This window comes from Petromyzon marinus, chromosome 25 (assembly GCF_048934315.1).
Source record: "Petromyzon marinus isolate PM22_M1 ecotype Great Lakes invasive population chromosome 25, UKy_Petmar_22M1.pri1.0, whole genome shotgun sequence".
NCBI lineage: Eukaryota > Metazoa > Chordata > Hyperoartia > Petromyzontiformes > Petromyzontidae > Petromyzon > Petromyzon marinus.
The window spans coordinates 14675799-14698717 of NC_133691.1; the positions used below are offsets into that span (position 1 = coordinate 14675799).

A 22919-nucleotide genomic window follows, 5' to 3' on the forward strand; every position below is an offset into this window, starting at 1 on the left:
GAAGTTCAGCATGCAAACATACGCTGCGTTGAAAACTTACTCTACAGCATATTCACACTGGAGACGCAGGAGGGTGCTGCTATGAGATTGCCACATTTTTGACTGTAGACAAAGCCTGGACAGATTTCTCAGTCAGCACTCAGTCTAGAATTATCAGAACTACACAGTAAACGACACAATGCGGGTGCTATATCTCGTAAGAATGAATACCCACCACCTAAACACAAATGGTAATTCCTGGACAGGTGACAACTCTAGCCATGCCCATGAAAAAAATATATAGTGACTAACTTGGAGACGTAACTTCTTCGAGGCAATTCTTTAATTACACACCGAGCATACTGTTACACACTCTCTGCTGTAATACAACGCTCTGTCCCTCGCTTAAACGCAACTCTGCACTCGTGGCTAGCCTACAACACAACGCTCGCCATCTGACACTGACGGCGCTGAACTAAGACAGGCAACTACTGCTAGCAGCACAATTATCAAGTGGATGACGACAGCGGCGAAGGCGACGATCTTCAACAGCAACGACGACGACGACGGCGATCCCACTCCAAACGATGGCCCTCATCCCCTGCTCGGGGTCCCCTTTAATCCTGTTAGCGTGGCCTCGCTCCACTCCGGCCACGCTCCCCTTCTAGAATCTACTAGCAGGCTCTCGACGTGTCCTACCCGAGATCCTTCTCAGGTCTATTACGTGGTCTGCTGTCAATCAGGGCTGCTTCACTCTGCAGATCCCCTTCCCTGCCAGCAGCCAGCGCTATGCTACGTAGTGACCAATTCTATGTGACTACACATACACAACATCCTGACCATCACTCGCCTATGCGGATGATAAAATATCAAGCATTGGAGATTTAATTCTGATCTACTGTTGTTCGTTTTGATTGATTTTGGCACAGTTTAAAATATATATTTTCATATCAGTACCAGCGGGAAGTACCCAGCGTTTCCGGGGGGAAAAATATATTTACAAACTTGTCTTCTCTTAAAAACATAACATACACAAACACTAAGCTATTGTGCCCTTTGTCCATTTGTCCGTCAACAAAATTATAGGAGGAGCGACACTGGAAAAACGGCGTATTCTATTATTTAATTTATTTTCTGTCAACGTGACTTTACCGAAAGAACCAAAGAGTAATTCCTGCAGTCACGAAAACTTTGAATCTAGTTTTAGCGTGTTAATGTTAAATAAACGTGTTGTCTCCTATAGAAGCCTGAGTCTCCATTTGAGCCCACTACAACTGGTGTTGGAAGTGGCCAAACATTAGTTAATTAACTATAGATTATGGAGACTAGGCGAACAATACGTACCAGGTCTCCAGATGAAGAGGACGACGACCCACCGGCCCCGGAGATGTCGGCGCAATCCCCCAGCCCCCACTGGGGGCCTGGGGTGTCCACCTCCGGTTCCAAACCACCCTCCAAATTGCCTTACCTACGAGTCCTACTTGGTACAGGCCGGACCCGCTATTGCCCCCTGTTGGGCCCTGACTGCAGCTACATATTTTCCAGTAGTGGTGGCGGCGTATTACGCCTGACAATTACCCACCACATTAAGAAGCACGATGGTAGCTTGCAGTTGTGTGTCGACTTTAGGAAGCTTCATAAGATATCGGTGGCTGACGCGTATCCTCTCCCTCGGATGGACGATTCCCTGGACGCTCTGGCGGGAGCACAGAACTTCTCCACCCTTGATCTCCTGTCCGGATTTTGGCATTTGCCACTAAATGAGGCCTCTAAACCCAAACGGCTTTTCGAACACCTCAAGGCCTGTTTGAATTAAATCAGCTTCCCATGGGACTCCACGCAGCACCGGCTACGTTCCAATGACTGATGGAGCTGGTGCTGGCTGGACTTCAATGGGACTCATGCTTACAATACCTCGACGATGTCATCGTCTTCAGCCGTACGTTCAAAGAACATCTTGATTGGTTACGCGCTGTCTTTCTTAAAATGCGAGCGGCCCATCTCAAATTCAAGCCGCAGAAGTGTTACCCCCTTGAGAAATCCGTGCAGTATCTCGGTCATATTGTCAGTAAATCGGGCATTGCGATAGATCCCGACAAAACCACGTGTGTTCGGACGTGGCCGACCCCCACGTTGATGATGCAGGTGCAGAGTTTTATTGGTTTTGCGTCTTATTATCGCCGGTTTGTCACTGGGTTCGCTACCTTCGCAAAACCTCTCCACGCCTTGACGGTTATGGGTCAGAGGTTTCATTGGGGGGAGGAGGAAGCCGCATTTGTTGCGCTTCGCAATTCCCCTCCGCTACTCTGACTTTGCCATGCCGTGTGTCCTTGATACTGACGCAACCAACACCAGCATTGGCGCGGTTCTGTCCCAGGTTGTCAACGGGGTGGAGTGTGTTGTTGCATACGGCAGCAGAGTGCTGTCGCCAGCCGAACAGCGTTACTGTGTCACGCGCCGGGAACTATTCAGGTCTCCCGCATTAACGAGTTGATTGCTCTGGACATCCCTGGTTCGGTTCCCATCACCCCTCGTGGGAATAAATATTTGTTGGTTGGCGTCGAATATTTATCGCGCTGGCCGATGGCCTGGCAGCTATGGATGGGAGCCATCCGGTAGTGCCACCTAGGCACATGCCATGGTACAATGGTGAGCACACAGGACTTGTAATCAATACAGAGGTACTATGTACAGGGGCGGCAAGCAGCTAAAAAATGGTGCACGTTTATTATAAATACGACATTCTCAAATGGTTTCGAAATTAAGTGTCTTATCAGCAGAATCGTGCAGAGTTTCTGCCGAACATACACAGCATTAGTTCCTAAAACACTTTGGCAGAGTTGGTGTCACTGCCCCGGAAAGGAACATTAATGGTGATTTTGTGGAAAGTCAGGTGAAATGGGTGGTTGGTCAGACTGACCAGCACCCTGTGCTGTGTGGATCGCTCGTGGTTCTGGCCACCAATCGCCAAGCAAATTTGTTGCAGAGACTTCCACGTGTAGAGTGACTTCAGTTGTGTGCAACCGAGTTGCGCAACTGCTTGCACCGGCTGTGGCCGTGTGCGGAAAGCTAACTCGGGTCAAACCTGGGTTTCGAAGCGCGGTGTAGCGTTAACCATGACACTACCGCTCCCCACAATCACACACACGCGAAGATCGACACCAAATACGTGCTCTGTTGCACCGCACAGCAACTCACACGCACACTGCAGTGTCCAATAACAACACAAATGTATTAATCCTGACAACCACCTGCTCTGCCACTCAAAACAATGTCCATCACATGGCCATCAACGCGACACATATAGTTCATCACGGTCACCCGACCAGCAGGAGTCACGTGTGTGAGCAGTCCGTGAATGTCGCCGGGCTATGGTGATGCAGTGGTGTGGGTTGAACAAGGGGCGGATGATGATGTCTATCGTGGAAATCTGTGGAGCGGCACGGAACAAAAGTGGGACGGGTGGCCCAGTGTGGAGCAGGAGCCGCTCGGCTGGGACGAAGGTGGGGAGGAATCCACTGATCCGGTGGAGGCGTGGGGAGGAGGGCGGGACGCCGCGTGAAGCGCGACTCGTGGGAGTGGTGCCAGGCAGAAGGGGCACCTGGGACTCCGTACGCGGGACCCCGGCCGTTGCACCTGGGCTGGGGGGGGATCCACTGCCCTGCAGGTGGAGCGAGGCGGGGGGGAAGGTGCTCTCGGTCTGGGTGGTTGGGACGAATCAATGCGGATGGAGTTGAGGATTCGAGAGGAGGTTTGCGGAGGCGGGGAGGAAGGCGGCTGTTGCGGGACTTGCGGTAACGCTGCCGTGAAGAACAGGGAGCAAAAGACTCGTGTGCCGGGCCCGGTCTGGTATCACGGTGGCGTGGAGGAACCCAGGGCTCTGGTGGAGGTGGAGGCAGGTGGAAAGCAGGGAGCTCCCAATCCTGGGGGTTAGCTTGATTACTCATGGGTGGAGGTGATGGTGCGAGTGGCGGTGGTGGCGATAGTGGCAGTGGAAGCGATGGCAGAAGTGGAGGTTGAGGCAATGGCAGGAGTGAAGGTGGAGTCGATGTCAGCAGTGGGGGTAGAGTTGATATCAGTGGTGGAGGCAATGGCCTGAGTAGAGATGGAGGCGATGGCAGCAGTGGAGTTGAGGATTCGAGAGGAGGTTTGCGGAGGCGGGGAGGAAGGCGGCTGTTGCGGGACTTGCGGTAACGCTGCCGTGAAGAACAGGGAGCAAAAGACTCGTGTGCCGGGCCCGGTCTGGTATCACGGTGGGGTGGAGGTGCCCAGGGCTCTGGTGGAGGTGGAGGCAGGTGGAAAGCAGGGAGCTCCCAATCCTGGGGGTTAGCTTGATTACTCATGGGTGGAGATGATGGTGCGAGTGGCGGTGGTGGCGATAGTGGCAGTGGAGGCGATGGCAGAAGTGAAGGTTGAGGCAATGGCAGGAGTAAAGGTGGAGTCGATGTCAGCAGTGGGGGTAGAGTTGATATCAGTGGTGGAGGCAATGGCCTGAGTAGAGATGGAGGCGATGGCAGCAGTGGAGCCGATGGCCCAATTGGAGGTGTAGGCGATGGCAGCAGTGGGGGCGATGTCCTGAGTAGAGATGGAGTCAATGGCCTGAGTAGAGGTAGAGGCGATGGCCTGAGTAGAGGTGGAGACGATGGCCTGAGTAGAGATGGAGGCGATGGCATGAGTAGAGGTGAAGGCGATGGCATAAGTAGAGGTGGAGGCGATGGCCTGAGCAGAGGTGGAGGCGATGGCCTGAGTAGAGATGGAGGCGATGGCCTGAGTAGAGGTGGAGGCGATGGCCTGAGTTGAGGTGGAGACGATGGCCTGAGTAGAGGTGGAGGCGTTGGCCTGAGTAGAGGTGGAGGCGATGGCCCGAGTGGAGGTGGAGGCGATTGCCTGAGTGGAGATGGAGACGATGGCCTGAGTAGAGGTGGAGGCGATGGCATAAGTAGAGGTGGAGGTGATGGCCTGAGCAGAGGTGGAGGCGATGGCCTGAGTAGAGATGGAGGCGATGGCCTGAGTAAAGGTGGAGGCGATGGCCTGAGTAGAGATGGAGGCGATGGCCTGAGTAGAGGTGGAGGCGATGGCCTGAGTAGAGATGGAGGCGATGGCCTGAGTAGAGGTAGAGGCGATGGCCTGAGTAGAGGTGAAGGCGATGGCCTGAGTTGAGGTGGAGACGATGGCCTGAGTAGAGGTGGAGGCGTTGGCCTGAGTAGAGGTGGAGGCGATGGCCCGAGTGGAGATGGAGACGATGGCCTGAGTAGAGGTGGAGGCGATGGCCTGAGTAGAGGTAGAGGCGATGGCCTGAGTAGAGGTGGAGGCGATGGCCTGAGTAGAGATGGAGGCGATGGCCTGAGTAGAGGTGGAGGCGATGGCCTGAGTAGAGGTGGAGGCGATGGCCCGAGTGGAGGTGGAGGCGATGGCCTGAGTAGAGGTGGAGGCGATGGCCCGAGTGGAGGTGGAGAAGATGGCCCGAGTGGAGGTGGCGGCGATGGCCCGAGTGGAGGTGGAGGCGATGGAAGCAGTGGAGGTGGAGTTGATATCAGTGGGGGAGGCGATGGCCTGAGTAGAGATGGAGACGATGGCCTGAGTGGAGGTGGAGGCGATGGCCTGAGTAGAGGTGGAGGCGATGGCCTGAGTAGAGGTGGAGGCGATGGCCCGAGTGGAGGTGGAGGCGATGGCCCGAGTGGAGGTGGAGGCGATGGCCCGAGTGGAGGTGGAGGCGATGTAAGCATTGGAGGTGGAGTTGATATCAGTGGGGGAGGCGATGGCCTGAGTAGAGATGGAGGCGATGGCCTGAGTGGAGGTGGAGGCGATGGCAGCGGGGGAGGCGATGGCAGCGGTGGAGGCGATTGCCCGAGTAGAGATGGAGGCAATGGCCCGAGTGGAGGTGGAGGCGATGGCCCCAGTGGGAGCGATGGCCTGAGTGGAGCTGGATTCTTCAGGTGAGGAGCGCAGCTCTGCTTGGTGCCGGGGTTGCTTCCCCTCCCCTGCGCCCGCCGCTTTCGTCTCCGTACGGCGGCCATACGAGCCCGGGGACTCGGTGCTCGGCCGAGACCTCCACCTTTCTTTCTCTGCAGCGCCCGGGAAATCTTCCTCCTTCCGGTCGTCATCCTCATTCTCATCGCTCTCTGCAAAAGTTACGAAAAACATCAACTGCGTCATTAGCTGAATCTCCCTGCTCCGTGTCTGTGAGTGCGTTGTGACCCTGGGGACAGACTTGCGAGTTTGTTTTTTACGTTTTTGAGCCAGGAGGCCAGGATTGGGAAAAACTTGGGCCACTTTTCATCCAGGCAACTGGAGAGCAGCACAGACTAAGTCTTACTTACCAAACATTTAAACTAACAACAGCATACTCTTTGGTTTCTTTCGGTAAAGTCACGTAGATAGAAAAATAACTAATAAAGTGAAACCTTGGATTGCGAGCATAATTCCTTCTGGAAACGTGCTCTTAATCCAAAGCACTCGTATATCAAAGCGAATTTCCCCCATAAGAAATAATGGAAACTCAGATGATTCGTTCCACAAACCAAAAATACCGTATTCATATAAATTTTTTTAATACAAAATACCTTTTTATATTTTTATTATTTAATATAAAGTAATCAAATTTATTAATTACATTTAATCGTGGCTGGTGTGAGGGAGACGAGATAGAGGATGGTTATTGTGTAGGACGACTTTCACTTGCAGTACAGTTACTAAAGAACAGTCACTACACATGGACACAAAATAAAAAAATGCTTTACGCACACACACGAATTCACAACACTACAGTACTGTAGTAAACAGTAAACACTTAGTCACAACACTATAGTACTGTAGTAAACAGTATACACGTGGTCACAACACTATAGTACTATAGTAAACAAGATAAGTTCGCACGGATGTTGACTATACGAGTGAGGCACACCGACTGAGACCGAGCATGGGAGACGATTACCCACAATCCCGCAGTATACACGTGGTCACAACACTATAGTACTGTAGTAAACAATATACACGTGGTCACAACACTATAGTACTATAGTAAACAGTATACACGTGGTCACAACACTATAGTACTGTAGTAAACAGTACACACGTGGTCACAACACTGTAGTACTGTAGTAAACAGTATACACGTGGTCACAACACTATAGTACGATAGCAAATACAGTATACACGTGGTCACAACACTACAGTACTATAGTAAACAGTATACACGTGGTCACAACACTGTAGTACTGTGGTAAACAGTACACACGTGGTCACAACACTATAGTACTGTAGTAAACAGTATACACGTGGTCACAACACTATAGTATTGTAGTAAACAGTATACACGTGGTCACACCACTATAGTACTGTAGTAAACAGTATACACGTGGTCACAACACTATAGTACTATAGTAAACAGTATACACGTGGTCACAACACTATAGTACTGTAGTAAACAGTATAGACGTGGTCACAACAATATAGTACTGTAGTAAACCGTATATACGTGGTCACAACACTATAGTACTATAGTAAACAGTATACACGTGGTCACAACACTATAGTACTGTAGTAAACAGTATACACGTGGTCCCAATACTATAGTACTATAGTAAACAGTATACACGTGGTCACAACACTATAGTACTGTGGTAAACAGTACACACGTGGTCACAACACTATAGTACTGTAGTAAACAGTATACACGTGGTCACAACACTATAGTACTGTAGTAAACAGTATACACGTGGTCACACCACTATAGTACTGTAGTAAACAGTATACACGTGGTCACAACACTATAGTGCTATAGTAAACAGTATACACGTGGTCACAACACCATAGTACTATAGTAAACAGTATACACGTGGTCACAACACTACAGTACTGTAGTAAACAATATACACGTGGTCACAACACAAGCAATCGTCTTCAGGTGAAATAATACAGCAGGCGGACTGCTGAGACAGGAAGAAATGTAGCGAGAGAGCTACTGCAACCAAAGGTTACACTATATACTTTTGTGGTGGGATTTGCAAGTAAATGTAAGATCGCAGAGCAAGCATACCCCGGCTAATCCCTCGGCTACTCCGAGGGGGAGTGGGAGCGGAGGGGCTGCCGTAACGGGCGAGATAGTGGGGGTGAAATTTACAGAGGGTACAAGCTGATAGAAAGAAGATCAAACTCAGCAAACTTAGAAATGTAATGCAACTCATTGAGTCGGCCAACACAACAAATAATACTTTGCCTGGTTGATCACCGTCCTTCTCTGCTTGTGTGTCTCCCTGTTGTGGGGAGCGGTGGTGCAGCTGTTAGCGCTACGCTGCGCTATGAACCTGGCGACCCGGGTTCGATTCCCGCTTACGGCCAACACCAGTGACGATTATCTGAACCGGTCCCGGGCCTCCCCTAGGTCGACTCAGCCTCAAATGAGTACCTGGTGCGGTGTGTAAACATCGCCACTAGGGAGACAAAGGCGGTCGGGCGTGGTGCTGGCCACCCACCCCCTCGTGTACTGTTCCGGCCTTCACAGGTGCTCGCTAACAGTACTTGCCCCTACAGTCTGTTCAGGCTATACGGGGGATCTTTGTGTCTCCCTGTCTGTGTTTGGTCTCTCTCTCTCAAATTTAGTTTCACCTGATGACGACTGCTTGGGTTGCAATCGAAACGTCGTATTCTATTTTTTTTATTTTTTCTACCTGACTTTACCGAAAGACCATTGAGTAACAACAGTGTTTTTAAGAATCACAGCTAAGAGACAAACAACATTATATTTTCTATTAAACATAACATTTTAATAACATGTAAAAAAATACTTTAAATCTCATCACTGCTCCTCATACTCAATCCGTGATCAGTGCCGGATTATCCTCGGAACAAAATAATCATTAGCTGGGGGCCCCGCACTTTCAAGGGCCCCGTGCTAAATGATCTCACGCTATAAATCCCGGTCAGTGATTCTGTACTTGCTCTATTACTATAGTAAAATTACAATTACTTTACAATGCAAGTTAAAAACTTCGTGTTTTATAATTGTGTTTTTTTATTTATTCTGGGCACCTTTATAATATAAGCTACAGGACCCGCACGAGCTTAATCCGGCACTGTCCGGGATACTGTTCCAGTGCCCAACCAGGCTGTTGAAGACACCGTGAGTGGAGTTGAGGGGGATCGGTGGAGGTGTGAAGGCGGCGAGTGATGCCGACGGGCTGCGAGGGGGTCATCCGAGAGGGTGCCCAGTGGGGAGATGAAGCAATGAAATCGCTCCACGTGCAGGTGCTGGGTGGATTACTGCACAGCGGCATCGTGGGAGGTGGCGACGGGTCGTGTTGGTCTCTACCCACTAGTGGATTGACCATGGCTGATGGTGGTGATGATGATGGATGTTGCTCACTCACTTGGCGACGTATGAAACGCCAGAGATGCACGGCGATGTGCAGGGTGTTCAGCAGCACGGTGGAGCTGATGGCCTCCTTGCAGCCGCTGTACAGTTGACCCACAGCGTGGAGCAGAGCAGGGAGCACGCTGTCCACTATGGCCTGGCAGCTGCTGCTCAGCTCACCCATAGCCTGCAGGAGGGCAGGGAGCACGCTGTCCACAATGTCCTCACTGTGGCTACTGAACATCGGTCCCCAGGTGGCGACCCCTGCTGGTGGAGAGACGTTCTTCATGAGTCCGGAGTAGTTGATCGTGGTGGTGGTGGTGTTGGAGCCGTTGATGACCGAACCCCCAGGCCGAGATCCTCCGAGGAGCTCCACCATCGGCTGCGTGAGCAGCAGAACCAAAGTGAGGACAGCCGTGAAGATCGCCATGGTGGTGGTGGTGGCGAAGTTCTCTGAAGAACTCGAAGTGGAGGAGCAGCGTGGGGCGAGGTGGTTGCCTCTCCAGGAGCCGACTCCACTCTGACCTCTGCCGTGACGTCACCGGTCATGACGTCACCGTGACGTCAGAGGTTTCCACGGCTCTTATGTCATTATAGCATTTGGAACGTGGCTGTGCAATGGAACATCAACACGTGATGCACTACAACACTGTATTGTTTATAGAATTGTAATACAATACTAATTATTCACATCTGAGACACGAGTGACGCTCTAGATTCTGTGCGGATGGAGGAAGCCCCTGGGAGAAGCTGCGTCATTCTGGACGCTTCTATCTGCCCCTGGCATCTGCTCGTAGCTACTGCCAGGGCTATAAAAGCAGCTCCTGTAGCTGCACTGGCAGAACATCGGCAGAGGAGGGAGCAACGCTCACAGCTGAAGCGAGCCTCACTGTGAAGCACATCAACAAGCATGGCCCTGAGTGTTTACATACCTGCGATGCACGTGATGGAGAGGAGCGTCTGGCCAGGCTGGCCGGTCTGGAACCCCCGCGGTGAAAGTCTCTTCCAGCAGCTGCAGCGAGACATGAGGAGCGAGATCGAGAGGATGGAGAGACTCTTCCGTGGAGTCGATCAGCTCAGCAGCCACACGCGGGCTCCGGGCAGCCTCGGAGACGCACTGCTGCAGCAGCCGGCCGTGAGCAGTGGGTTCCAGATTGAAGATCCACAGGAGCAGGGAGGCGGGTTTGTCGCGTCCCTGGACGTGGACGTGCAGGACTTCTCCCCACAGGACCTGGCCGTGAAGGTGTCTGGAGACAAGCTGGTGGTGGCCGGACGGCGCGAGGTGAAGAGCGGAGAAGTCAGCAGCGGCAGCTACAGCCACAGCTGCCAGGAGTTCCACAGGGAGACGCAGCTGCCCAGGGACGTGGACCCGCAGAGCGTGAGTTGCTGCTTGACTGAAGACGGGAAGCTGAAGTTCAAGGCTCAGCGCCGCGCCCTCCCTGCAGCGGCCGAGAGGGTGGTGGTCATTGAGCAGCCAGCGACAGCGACTCCTGGCACGGCCTTTCAGTCCACTGACACCACTCACGCGTAGAGTGGCGCCTGGACCATCCATTCCAGCAGCCTGCTTTATTGATGTTTCAATTGTATGGATAATTAGATAAATCAGTTTCTTCTATCCACGCTATGTTCAGTAATATTTAGTGTTTCAGCGTTCACATTCAACTTCATTGGATTAAGTGTATCGCTGTAAAGGATTGTGAAATCGTATCGCTTCGTTTTAATTTGCCATTACACGTTCATATATTGCAATAAGATAATGATAAATGTTATCTTCAATTATTTTTCATCATTACACATGACTATTTTGCTCAGTCTAATTTTCGAACTACTATAATACTATAGTGTTTGTGTGAATGGTAAATGATGTTTGTTTTTTGTAATAAAATGCCTTTCAATTTCCTGCAACAGTTGCAACTGTTCTTTTTTCTACATTGTGTTTGTTTCATCGTTACTGTGGATCAGAGTTCTGGACACAGAATTCCCCAAAACTAAGACAACCGGTAACGCGGCCTCATTGCTCCCTGTCCGTGACAACTCCGAAGGTGCCAGGCTCACGCCGTCGGTCCTGCCGAGTCACTCCGCACTCAGAATCTGGGATTGGCTTGCAATTGTCTAAGATCAATCTTACCACTTCACATTTCACTTGTATCATCCTTCAATTGGTAGTAAATCCTTCGCTAAAGAATTGGTCCTCAAATCGTGGGGACAGCGTACCACGGAAAAAATGTGTTGCCATTTAATGTTTGCGACACAGATAATGTAAATAGTTACATGACAACATCGCTGCTGTAGCAGTGTAAGTCACGCTGCTATTAGCATATTCTATGTCTCGAGTTTCCTGGCTGGCTGCTGGCTGTGCTTCTCTCCACCCCAACAATAACTCCGTAGTTAGTGGGTGCAGGAGACAATAGGGACACCAACAAGGTGGGAATAACCAGAACAGTATTTGAAGACTGACACGGTTCATTTAAAATTGCACTTTCAATGTATGCGCCAATTAACGTCATTCTTTTTGACAAAATAACTTGTTTTGTCCTAGAGAATTGGAAACTAAACCTGAAGACATTAAACTAGCACAATTAAAATGTACGATTGATTGTAAAGTTAGCAAAATAAATAAATGATCTAATCATATACTATATTCTTGGTTCTTTCGGTAAAGTCACGTAGAATGAGAATAAAATAATGAAATAACACAATAAAATTATCACGACGTTTCGGCCACAACGCAAGCGGCCATCTTCAGGTGAAAGGTACAGAACTGTCGGGACGACAGAGCTTCAATGAACGATGTTACGATTCGTAGCGACTTTTAAGCTGGTTGGGAGAAGTGAGGTACCTTGACAAAGGGGTTTACATATCAATAGCTGAGGGATTAGCTTGTGACTGGTCGAAGAAATAGATGTTAAAGTAAAGGCCTACACATCCACAGAGCTTCAATGAACGCTGTTAAAATTCGTAGCGACAATTAAGCTGGTTGGGAGAAGTGAGGCACCTTGACAAAGGGGTTTACATATCAAATAGCTGAGGGATTAGCTTGTGACTGGTCACGGAAATAGCTATGTTAAAGTCAAAACCTACACATTCACAGAGGCAACTAGTAATTTAGCATTGAGATGGCTAAGGGATTAGCTTGTGACTGGTCACAGGAATGGCTATGTTAAAGTCAAAACCTACACATCCACAGAGGCAACTAGTAATTTATCATTGAAATAGCTAAGGGATTACCTTGTGACTGGTCACAGAAATAGATGTTAAAGTAAAGGCCTACACATCCACAGAGCTTCAATGAACGCTGTTAAGATTCGTAGCGACTTTTAAGCTGGTTGGGAGAAGTGAGGCACCTTGACAAAGGGGTTTACATATCAAATAGCTGAGGGGTTAGCTTGTGACTGGTCACGGAAATGGCTATGTTAAAGTCAAAACCTACACATCCACAGAGGCACCTAGTACAAATCAAACAGGAGAATTTAGCATTGAAATAGCTAAGGGATAAGCTTCTGACTGGTCATAGAAATACCTATGTTAAAGTCAAAGCCTACACATCCACAGAGGCACCTCGTACATGGACGCCAAAGGGGGCTGCAACAACTCAACTGTCATACAGCTAATCCCTTAGCTATTTGATATGTAAACCCCTTTGTCAAGGTGCCTCACTTCTCCCAACCAGCTTAAAAGTCGCTACGAATCTTAACAGCGTTCATTGAAGCTCTGTGGATGTGTAGGCCTTACTTTAACATATATTTCTGTGACCAGTCACAAGCTAATCCCTTAGCTATTTCAGTGCTAAATTACTAGTTGCCTCCGTGGATGTGTAGGTTTTTACTTTAACATAGCCATCCGTGACCAGTCACAAGCTAATCCCTCAGCTATTGATATGTAAACCCCTTTGTCAAGGTGCCTCACTTCTCCCAACCAGCTTAAAAGTCGCTACGAATCTTAACATCGTTAATTGAAGCTCTGTCGTCCCGACAGTACTGTACCTTTCACCTAAAGACGGCCGCTTGCGTTGTGGCCAAAACGTCGTGAGAATTTCATTGTGTCATTTTATTATTTTATTCTCATTCTACGTGACTTTACCGAAAGAACCAAAGAAAATAAAATAATAAAGATATAAAACAATAAAATTCTCCAAATCAAAATTCATATACTGTTGATTTATTCACTCCATCTCCGCAGTGGACACTGCCGGTTGTGTTCCCTCCTTAGCTCCCATTCCCACGTTAGTCTCGACCACCGGCCGTCATCACTTCAAGTTGTGTGTCCTGCCTCACCCCACCTTTCTAAACTAAAATTACGTCCTTAATTTGCATATGAAGTCCAATTGACGTGTCCGTCTTCCAGTATCAGTGTAATTCTTAGGATGTGCATAATCTCTACGCTTCCTTGTGCATTTCTAAACATTGGTTCTATTTTCCGTTTGTGATGCATCTGTTTGAAAAAAAAACGTTCTGCTTAAGGCATATGGCTCAGTTACGTTTCATTATTAAGTTAAGATAACAATACGCACTTTGTTCTGCCCTGATACGCCTCTCTTAATCATTTTCATCCGTCTTCCCCTTCAACAGCCCCCCTATAGATGCACTTCTGTGTTTTCAAGGCTGTGTCCCTGTTCTTTTTGCGTTTAGTTTGTTATTCCCCCGCACCTCCAGTAAAGCATGGTTGGCTGCGTACGGTGCGAAAGAAGTTCACCCTGCAAACATACGCTGCGTTGAAAAATGATTCTACTGACTGCAGACCAATCCTGGACAGATTTCTCAATACGAGTGCAAAATCGAGGGTACAGATCAATACCACCTGAACACAGATGCTAATTCCCGGACGGGTGGCAACTCTAACCATGCCCATACAAACATACACAACATCTTGACCATGAATCGCCTATGCGGCAGATTAAATGTCTAGCATTTTACATTGAATTTCGATCTACTTTTGTTCGTTTTGATTTATTTTGGCGCAGTTTCAAGTAAGTATTTTTAATAGAATTATTGTATTGCCATTTACTGTATAATTGTGATAATAGACCAAGCACTGAGACATTGCCCAGGGTTTGTCTACAATCGAAAAGGTGGCAACCCCATAGCACACCCTCATGTGTTCCAGTGTTAACACATCGTATGTTTGTATCTTGAAATTCTTTCGCACCGTACGTAGCCCACCGCTCCCCCCACCACACACGCGCACAGCAGCTCCAGAGAGCGACTTTTGGGTCAGAGGTAGCCGCATTGCACTGGGGCCGTCCATAAATGAGGGGGGGGGTTGAGAAATGTGACGTCACATCAAAATGCGCAACTTTAAATAAATATAGACAACACGTTCTACGTAATTAAATAGACTTTTTAATAAATATTTTCTCCTACAACATCAGAGTGCAGCGCCAAATTAAATATGCACTACAATGACAATAGTTTAAAGCGATATGAAGCATGCTTTATTTTGGGGGGGGGGCACAGCTTTGTACCGTCATATTTGAGGGGGGGTCTGACTTTTTGTGACGCCGCGTGACGATGGGAGGGGGGGTCAAAAATCATCCAAAATCGCGTGACGTCATTTATGGACGGCCCCCACAGCGTGAAATAGCGCAACAAACCGAACCCGCGTACAGCGAGGGAAGCCCTGGCTGGTTTATCATTCATTAATCTCCAGTTCAGTCACAAACGAATCTCTTAGAGCCGAAGGCGCGATCCAGTATCACGTTGGCATGCCGTGTCAACCCGTACCGGGTTACCCCGTATTCGTGTACAGGGAGATTGAGTTTTCAGGTCCATACGGCTTACTACAGCCGTTTCAAAACGGGCAAACCAATGTTTTGTTTGATGGGACTTTGTAGGATGAACGTTGAGATTTGTAAGGGGCACGGGGTGACCAATAAGGTCTGAATTGGTCTGTAATAAGAGAGGCAATGGTTAGGGGTTGACAGGTGTGCGTTGGCACTGCGTGCCACGTCGCGTTGTCATACAGCTGACACTCCGATGAGCAATGATGCGGCGACGCACGGTGCCAATGGGGCCGTCCATAAATGACGTCACGAGATTTCTGACGATTTTTCACCCCCCCCCCCCCATCGTAACGCGGCGTCACAAAAAGTCAGACCCCCCATCAAATGTGACGTCACAAAGTTTTGCCCACCCCCTAAAAAAAATAAAACATGTTTCAAATCGCTATAAACTATTGTCATTGTAGTGCGTATTTAACGTGGCGCTGCACTCTGATGTTGTAGGAGAAAACATTTATTAAAAAGTCTATTTAATTAAGTAGAACGTGTTGTCTATATTCATTTAAAATTGCGCATTATGATGTGACGTCACATTTCTCAAACCCCCCCCCCCTCGTCACACATCGTCACAAATGTCTGAACTCTCCCCCCCCAGGTGCGTGACGTCATTTATGAACGGCCCCAAAAAGTTCAACATTCGTGCGTATCCGCCGTGATGTGGGGCGAAGTTTAATTCTAATCTTATTATCCGCGATGCCTGCAGGATTAGCTTTTCATTCTTCGTCTGCCAAAGCAGATGATTAATGAGAATATTTATGAGATTTCCCCCAGCGCATGTTGGCTGTGGAAGGGCTGTTTAAGACCCGCGGTGAACCCGCTCATCTCCACGTATCGGCATGAAATGAAAAATCGCGGATTTTAGGAAGCGCGTTCGTTTCAAGTGGATGCTTGTTGTCAACACCGCCACATTGACAGCACTCGCAACCATCCCATACTCAATTGAAAACTATTCTTAAGTAATTGCTTATTGTGTTTAGTTTCTTGTCCTTACCTCATACCTCCGATTAGCACGGTGGGCTACGTACGGTGCGAAAGAAGTTCAAGATACAAATATACGATGTGTTAACACTGGAACACGAGGGTGTGCTATGGGGTTGCCACCTTTTCGATTGTAGACCAATCCTGGGCAATGTCTCAGTGCTTGGTCTATTATCATAATTATACAGTAAATGACAATACAATAATTATATCAAAAAGACTTACTTGAAACTGCGCCAAAATAAATCAAAACGAACAAAAGTAGATCGGAATTCAATGTTAAATGCTTGACATTTAATCTGCCGCATAGGCGATTCATGGTCAAGATGTTGTGTATGTTTGCATGGGCATGGCTAGAGTTGCCACCCATCCGGGAATTAGCATCTGTGTTCAGGTGGTATTGATCTGTACCCTCGATATTGCACTCGTATTGAGAAATCTGTCCAGGATTGGTCTGCAGTCAGTAGAATAATTTTTCAAACGCAGCGTATGTTTGCATGGTGAACTTCTTTCGCACCGTACGCAGCCAACCATGCTTTAATTGGAGGTGCGGGGGAATGACAAACTGAACGCAAAAAGAACAGGGACACAGCCTTGAAAACACAGAAGTGCATTGACACGTAGGGCGGTTGTTGAATGGGAAGAGGAATTAAAATGATTAAGAGAGGCGTATCAGGGCAGAGCAAAGTGCTTATTGTTATCTTAACTTAATAATGAAACATATCTGAGCCATATGCCTTAAGCAGAACGTTTTTTTTTTCAAACAGATGCATCACAAACGGAAAATAGAACCAATGTTTAGAAATGCAGAAGGAAGCGTAGAGATGATGCACATCCAAAGAATTACACTGATACTGGAAGACGGACACGTCAATTGGACATCATATGCAAATTAAGGACGTAATTTTAGTTTACAAAGGTGGGGTGAGGCAGGACACACAACTTGAAGTGATGACGGCCGGTGGTCGAGACTAACGTGGGAATGGGAGCTAAGGAGGGAACACAACCGGCAGTGTCAAGTGCGGAGACGGAGGGAATAAATCAACGTTATATGAATTTTGATTTGTGAGAATTTTATTGTGTTATATCTTTGTTATTTTATTGTTTCCCTTCTACGTGATTTTACCGAAAGAACCAAGTATATAGTATATGAATTAGATCATTTATTTTGCTAACCTTACAATTAATCGTACATTTTAATTGTACCAGTTTAATGTCAATCTTTTACAGCGATACACTTAATCCAAAGAAGTTGAATGTGAACGCTGAAACACGTAAATATTACTGAACATAGTGTGGATAGAAGAAACTGCTCTTTGGTTTTTTCGGTAAAGTCACGTAGAAATAAGAAATAATAAAATAAAATTTCAGAATAGCATACGACGTTTCGATTGCAACGCAAGCAATCATCATCAGGTATAGAATAGCTAAATTTAAGAGAGAGGAAACACAGAGAGATGGAGAAGCACGTCAAATTGAACAAGATTTAGTAAAGTTTGGAAACAATAATATGCAGCACAGAGGGTCGGTCAAACTAAATATCCATACAATTGAAACATCAATAAAGCAGGTTGCTGCTCCAGGCGCCACTCTACGCGTGAGTGGTGCCAGTGGACTGAGAGGCCGTGCCAGGAGTCGCTGTCGCTGGCTGCTCAATGACCACCACCCTCTCGGCCGCTGCAGGGAGGGTGCGGCGTTGAGCCTTGAACTTCAGCTTCCCGTCTTCAGTCAAGCAGCAGCTCACGCTCTGCGGGTCCACGTCCCTGGGCAGCTGCGTCTCCCTGTGGAACTCCTGGCAGCTGTGACTGTAGCTGCCGCTGCTGACTTCTCCGCTCTTCACCTCGCGCCGTCCGGCCACCACCAGCTTGTCTCCAGACACCTTCACGGCCAGGTCCTGTGGGGAGAAGTCCTGCACGTCCAGGGACGCGACAAACCCGCCTCCCTGCTCCTGTGGATTTTCAATCTGGAACCCACTGCTCACGGCCGGCTGCTGCAACAGTGCGTCTCCGAGGCTACCCGGAGCCCGCGTGTGGCTGCTGAGCTGATCGACTCCACGGAAGATTCTCTCCATCCTCTCGATCTCGCTCCTCTTGCCTCGCTGCAGCTGCTGGAAGAGACTTTCACCGCGGGGGTTCCAGACCGGCCAGCCTGGCCAGACGCTCCTCTCCATGACGTGCATCGCAGGGAAGTAAACACTGAGGGCCATGCTTGTTGATGTGCTTCACAGTGAGGCTCGCTTCAGCTGTGAGCGCTGCTCCTTCCTCTGCCGATGTTCTGCCAGTGCAGCTACAGGAGCTGCTTTTATAGCCCTGGCAGTAGCTACGAGCAGATTCCAGGGGAGCCAGAAGCGTCCAGAATGACGCAGCTGCTCCCAGGGCTTCCCTCATCCACAGCAAATAGCAGTGACTCAAACCTGGGGTTCAGCTGTGTGACGCCTTCTCTAAACTAGCACATCAACAAGCATGGCCCTGAGTGTTTACTTCCCTGCGATGCACGTGAAGGAGAGGAACGTCTGGCCAGGCTGGCCGGTCTGGAACCCCCGCGGTGAAAGTCTCTTCCAGCAGCTGCAGCGAGACATGAGGAGCGAGATTGAGAGGATGGAGAGAATCTTCCGTGGAGTCGATCAGCTCAGCAGCCACACGCGGGCTCCGGGCAGCCTCGGAGACGCACTGCTGCAGCAGCCGGCCGTGAGCAGTGGGTTCCAGATTGAAGATCCAAAGGAGCAGGGAGGCGGGTTTGTCGCGTCCCTGGACGTGCAGGACTTCTCCCCACAGGACCTGGCCGTGAAGGTGTCTGGAGACAAGCTGGTGGTGGCCGGACGGCGCGAGGTGAAGAGCGGAGAAGTCAGCAGCGGCAGCTACAGCCACAGCTGCCAGGAGTTCCACAGGGAGACGCAGCTGCCCAGGGACGTGGACCCGCAGAGCGTGAGCTGCTGCTTGACTGAAGACGGGAAGCTGAAGTTCAAGGCTCAGCGCCGCGCCCTCCCTGCAGCGGCCGAGAGGGTGGTGGTCATTGAGCAGCCAACAACAACGACTCCTGGCACGGCCTCTCAGTCCACTGGCACCACTCACGCGTAGAGTGGCGCCTGGAGCATCCATTCCAGCAGCCTACTTTATTGATGTTTTAATTGCGTGGATATTTTGTTAAATCAGTTTCTTCTATTCACGATATGTTTAGTAATATTTACGTGTTTCAGCGTTCACATTCACCTTCATTGGATTAAGTTTATCGCTGTAAAGGATTGTCAAATCGTATCGCTTCGTTTAATTTGCCATTACACGTTCATATATTGCAATAAGATAATGATAAATGTTATCTTCAATTATTTTTCATCATTACAAATGACTATTTTGCACAGTCTAATTTTCGAACTACTATAATACTATACTATTTGTGTGAATGGTAAATGATGTTTGTTTTTTGTAATAAAATGCCTTTCAATTTCCTGCAACAGTTGCAACTGTTCTTTTTTCTACATTGTGTTTGTTTCATCGTTACTGTGGATCAGAGTTCTGGACACAGAATTCCCCAAAACTAAGACAACCGTTAACGCGGCCTCATTGCTCCCTGTCCGTGACAACTCCCAAGGTACCAGGCTCACGCCGTCGGCCCTGCCGAGTCGCTCCGCACTCAGAATTTGGGATTGGCTTGCTACTGTCTATGATCAATCTTACCACTTCACATTTCACTTGTATTATCCTTCAATTAGTAGTTAATCCTTCGCTAAGGAATTTGTCCTCAAATCGTGGGGACAAGCCTACCACGGAAAAATTAGTTGCCGTTTAATGTTTGCGACACAGAGAATGCAAATAGTTACATGACAACATCGCTGCTGTAGCAGTGTAAGTCACGCTGCTATTAAAATATTCTATGTCTCGAGTTTCCTGGCTGGCTGCTGGCTGTGCTTCTCTCCACCCCAACAATAACTCCGTTGTTAGTGGGTGCAGGAGACAATAGGGACACCAACAACGTGGGAATTACCAGAACAGTATTTGAAGACTGACACGGTTAATTTAAAAATGCACTTTCAATGTATGCGCCAATTAACGTCATTCTTTTTGAAAAAATAACTTGTTTTAACCTAGAGATTTAGAAACTAAACCTTAGGACATTAAACTAGTACAATTAAAATGTACGATTAATTGTAAAGTTAGCAAAATAAATAAATGATCTAAATCATATACTATATTCTTGGTTCTTTCGGTAAAGTCACGTAGAAGGGAAACAATAAAATAATAAAGATATAAAACAATAAAATTCTCACATGTCAAAATTCATATACTGTTGATTTATTCTCTCCATCTCTGCAGTTGACACTGCCGGTTGTGTTCCCTCCTTAGCTCCCATTCCCACGTTAGTCTCGACCACCGGCCTTCATCACTTCAAGTTGTGTGTCCTGCCTCACCCCACCTTTCTAAACTAAAATTACGTCCTTAATTTGCATATGATGTCCAATTGACGTGTCCGTCTTCCAGTATCAGTGTAATTCTTAGGATGTGCATCATCTCTACGCTTCCTTGTGCATTTCTAAACATTGATTCTATTTTCCGTTTGTGATGCATCTGTTTGAAAAAAAAAACGTTCTGCCTAAGGCATATGGCTCAGTTACGTTTCATTTCGATTTAAAGCTTTCGTGACTGCAAGGATTAATATTCTTTGGTTCTTTCGGTAAAGTCACGTAGAATGAGAATAAAATAATAAATTGATAAAATAAAATAACACAATAAAATTCTCACGACGTTTCGGCCACAACACAAGCGGCCTTCATCAGGTGACGGGACGAGACTGTCTGGAGGACAGCGCTGGAGCGAAAAAGCCACGCTCATATCGCGACCTTTAAGCTGTGTGAGAAGAAACAGAGCGCCTTGACAAAGGAATTAGCATAGAATTTAGCATTGAAACAGCTGAGTGATTAGCGTTTCATTATTAACGTTTCATTATTAAGGCAAGATAACAATAAGCACTTTGCTCTGCCCTGATATGTCTCGTTAATCATTTTCATCCCTCTTCCCCTTCAACAACTGCCCTACGTGTAGATGCACTTCTGTGTTTTCAAGGCTGTGTCCCTGTTCTTTTTGCGTTCAGTTTGTTATTCCCCCGCACCTCCATTAAAGCATGGTTGGCTGCGTACGGTGCGAAAGAAGTTCACCCTGCAAACATACACTGCGTTTAAAAATGATTCTACTGACTGCAGACCAATCCTGGACAGATTTCTCAATACGAGTGCAATATCGAGGGTACAGATCAATACCACCTGAACACAGATGCTAATTCCCGGACGGGTGGCAACTCTAGCCATGCCCATGAAAACATACAAAACATCTTGACCATGAATCGCCTATGCGGCAGATTAAATGTCAAGCATTTAACATTGAATTCCGATCTACTTTTGTTCGTTTTGATTTATTTTGGCGCAGTTTCAAGTAAGTATTTTTGATATAATTATTGTATTGTCATTTTCTGTATAATTATGATAATAGACCAAGCACTGAGACATTGCCCAGGGTTGGTCTACAATCGAAAAGGTGGCAACCCCATAGCACACCCTAACGTGTTCCAGTGTTAACACATCGTATGTTTGTATCTTGAACTTCTTTCGCACCGTACGTAGCCCACCGTGCTAATCGGAGGTATGAGGTGAGTGGGAATCGAACTCGTGTAGTCGGGGTTCGTAGCGCAGTGCGCTAACCGCTGCGCCACCGCTCCCCCCACCACACACGCGCACAGCAGCTCCAGAGAGCAACTTTTGGGTCAGAGGTAGCCACATTGCACTGGGGCCGTCCATAAATGACGTCACGCACCTAGGGGGGGGGAGGTCAGACATTTGTGACGATGTGTGACGAGGGGGGGGGTTTGAGAAATGTGACGTCCCTCAAAATGCGCAACTTTAATTAAATATAGACAACACGTTCTACATAATTAAATAGGCTTTTTAACAAATCTTTTCTCCTACAACATCAGAGTGCAGCGCCACATTAAATACGCACTACAATGACGATAGTTTAAAGCGATATGAAACATGTTTTATATTTTTGGGGAGGGGCGGGGCACAGCTTTGTGACGTCATATTTGAGGGGGGGGGTCTGACTTTTTGTGACGCCGTGTGACGATGGAGGGGGGGTCAAAAATCGTCCAAAATCGCGTGACGTCATTTATGGACGCCTCCACAGCTTGAAATAGCGCAACAAACCGAACCCGCGTACAGCGAGGGAAGCCCTGGCTGGTTTATCATTCATTAATCTCCAGTTCAGTCACAAACGAATCTCTTAGAGCCGAAGGCGCGATCCAGTATCACGTTGGCATGCCGTGTCAACCCGTACCGGGTTACCCCGTATTCGTGTACAGGGAGATTGAGTTTTCAGGTCCATACGGCTTACTACAGCCGTTTCAAAACGGGCAAACCAATGTTTTGTTTGATGGGACTTTGTAGGATGAACGTTGAGATTTGTAAAGGGCACGGGGTGACCAATAAGGTCTGAATTGGTCTGTAATAAGAGAGGCAATGGTTAGGGGGTGACAGGTGTGCGTTGGCACTGCGTGCCACGTCGCGTTGTCATACAGCTGACACTCCGATGAGCAATGATTCGGCGACGCACGGTGCCAATGGGGCCGTCCATAAATGACGTCACGCGATTTCTGACTATTTTTGACCCCCCCCCCCCATCGTCACGCGGCGTCACAAAAAGTCAGACCCCCCATCAAATGTGACGTCACAAAGTTCTGCCCACCCCCTAAAAAAATAAAACATCCTTCAAATCGCTTTAAACTATTGTCATTGTAGTGCGTATTTAACGTGGCGCTGCACTCTAATGTTGTAGGAGAAAACATTTATTA

At 48.1% G+C, this 22919-nt stretch overlaps 1 protein-coding gene across 1 annotated transcript in view; it reads right to left on the reverse strand.

Annotated features, from left to right (window-relative positions):
- Positions 1–3192: 3192 nt before the first annotated feature.
- The window catches only part of LOC142929091 (uncharacterized), a 61398-nt gene continuing 41671 nt past the window's right edge, over positions 3193–22919 (reverse strand). The window contains exons 2-3 of the mRNA XM_076069543.1: positions 9348–9498; positions 3193–6101 (exon numbers count right to left, since the gene is read on the reverse strand). Coding sequence (XP_075925658.1) covers positions 4315–6101; positions 9348–9498 — 1938 coding nt within the window. The 3' untranslated portion in view covers positions 3193–4314. The remainder of the gene's footprint in view (positions 6102–9347; positions 9499–22919) is intronic.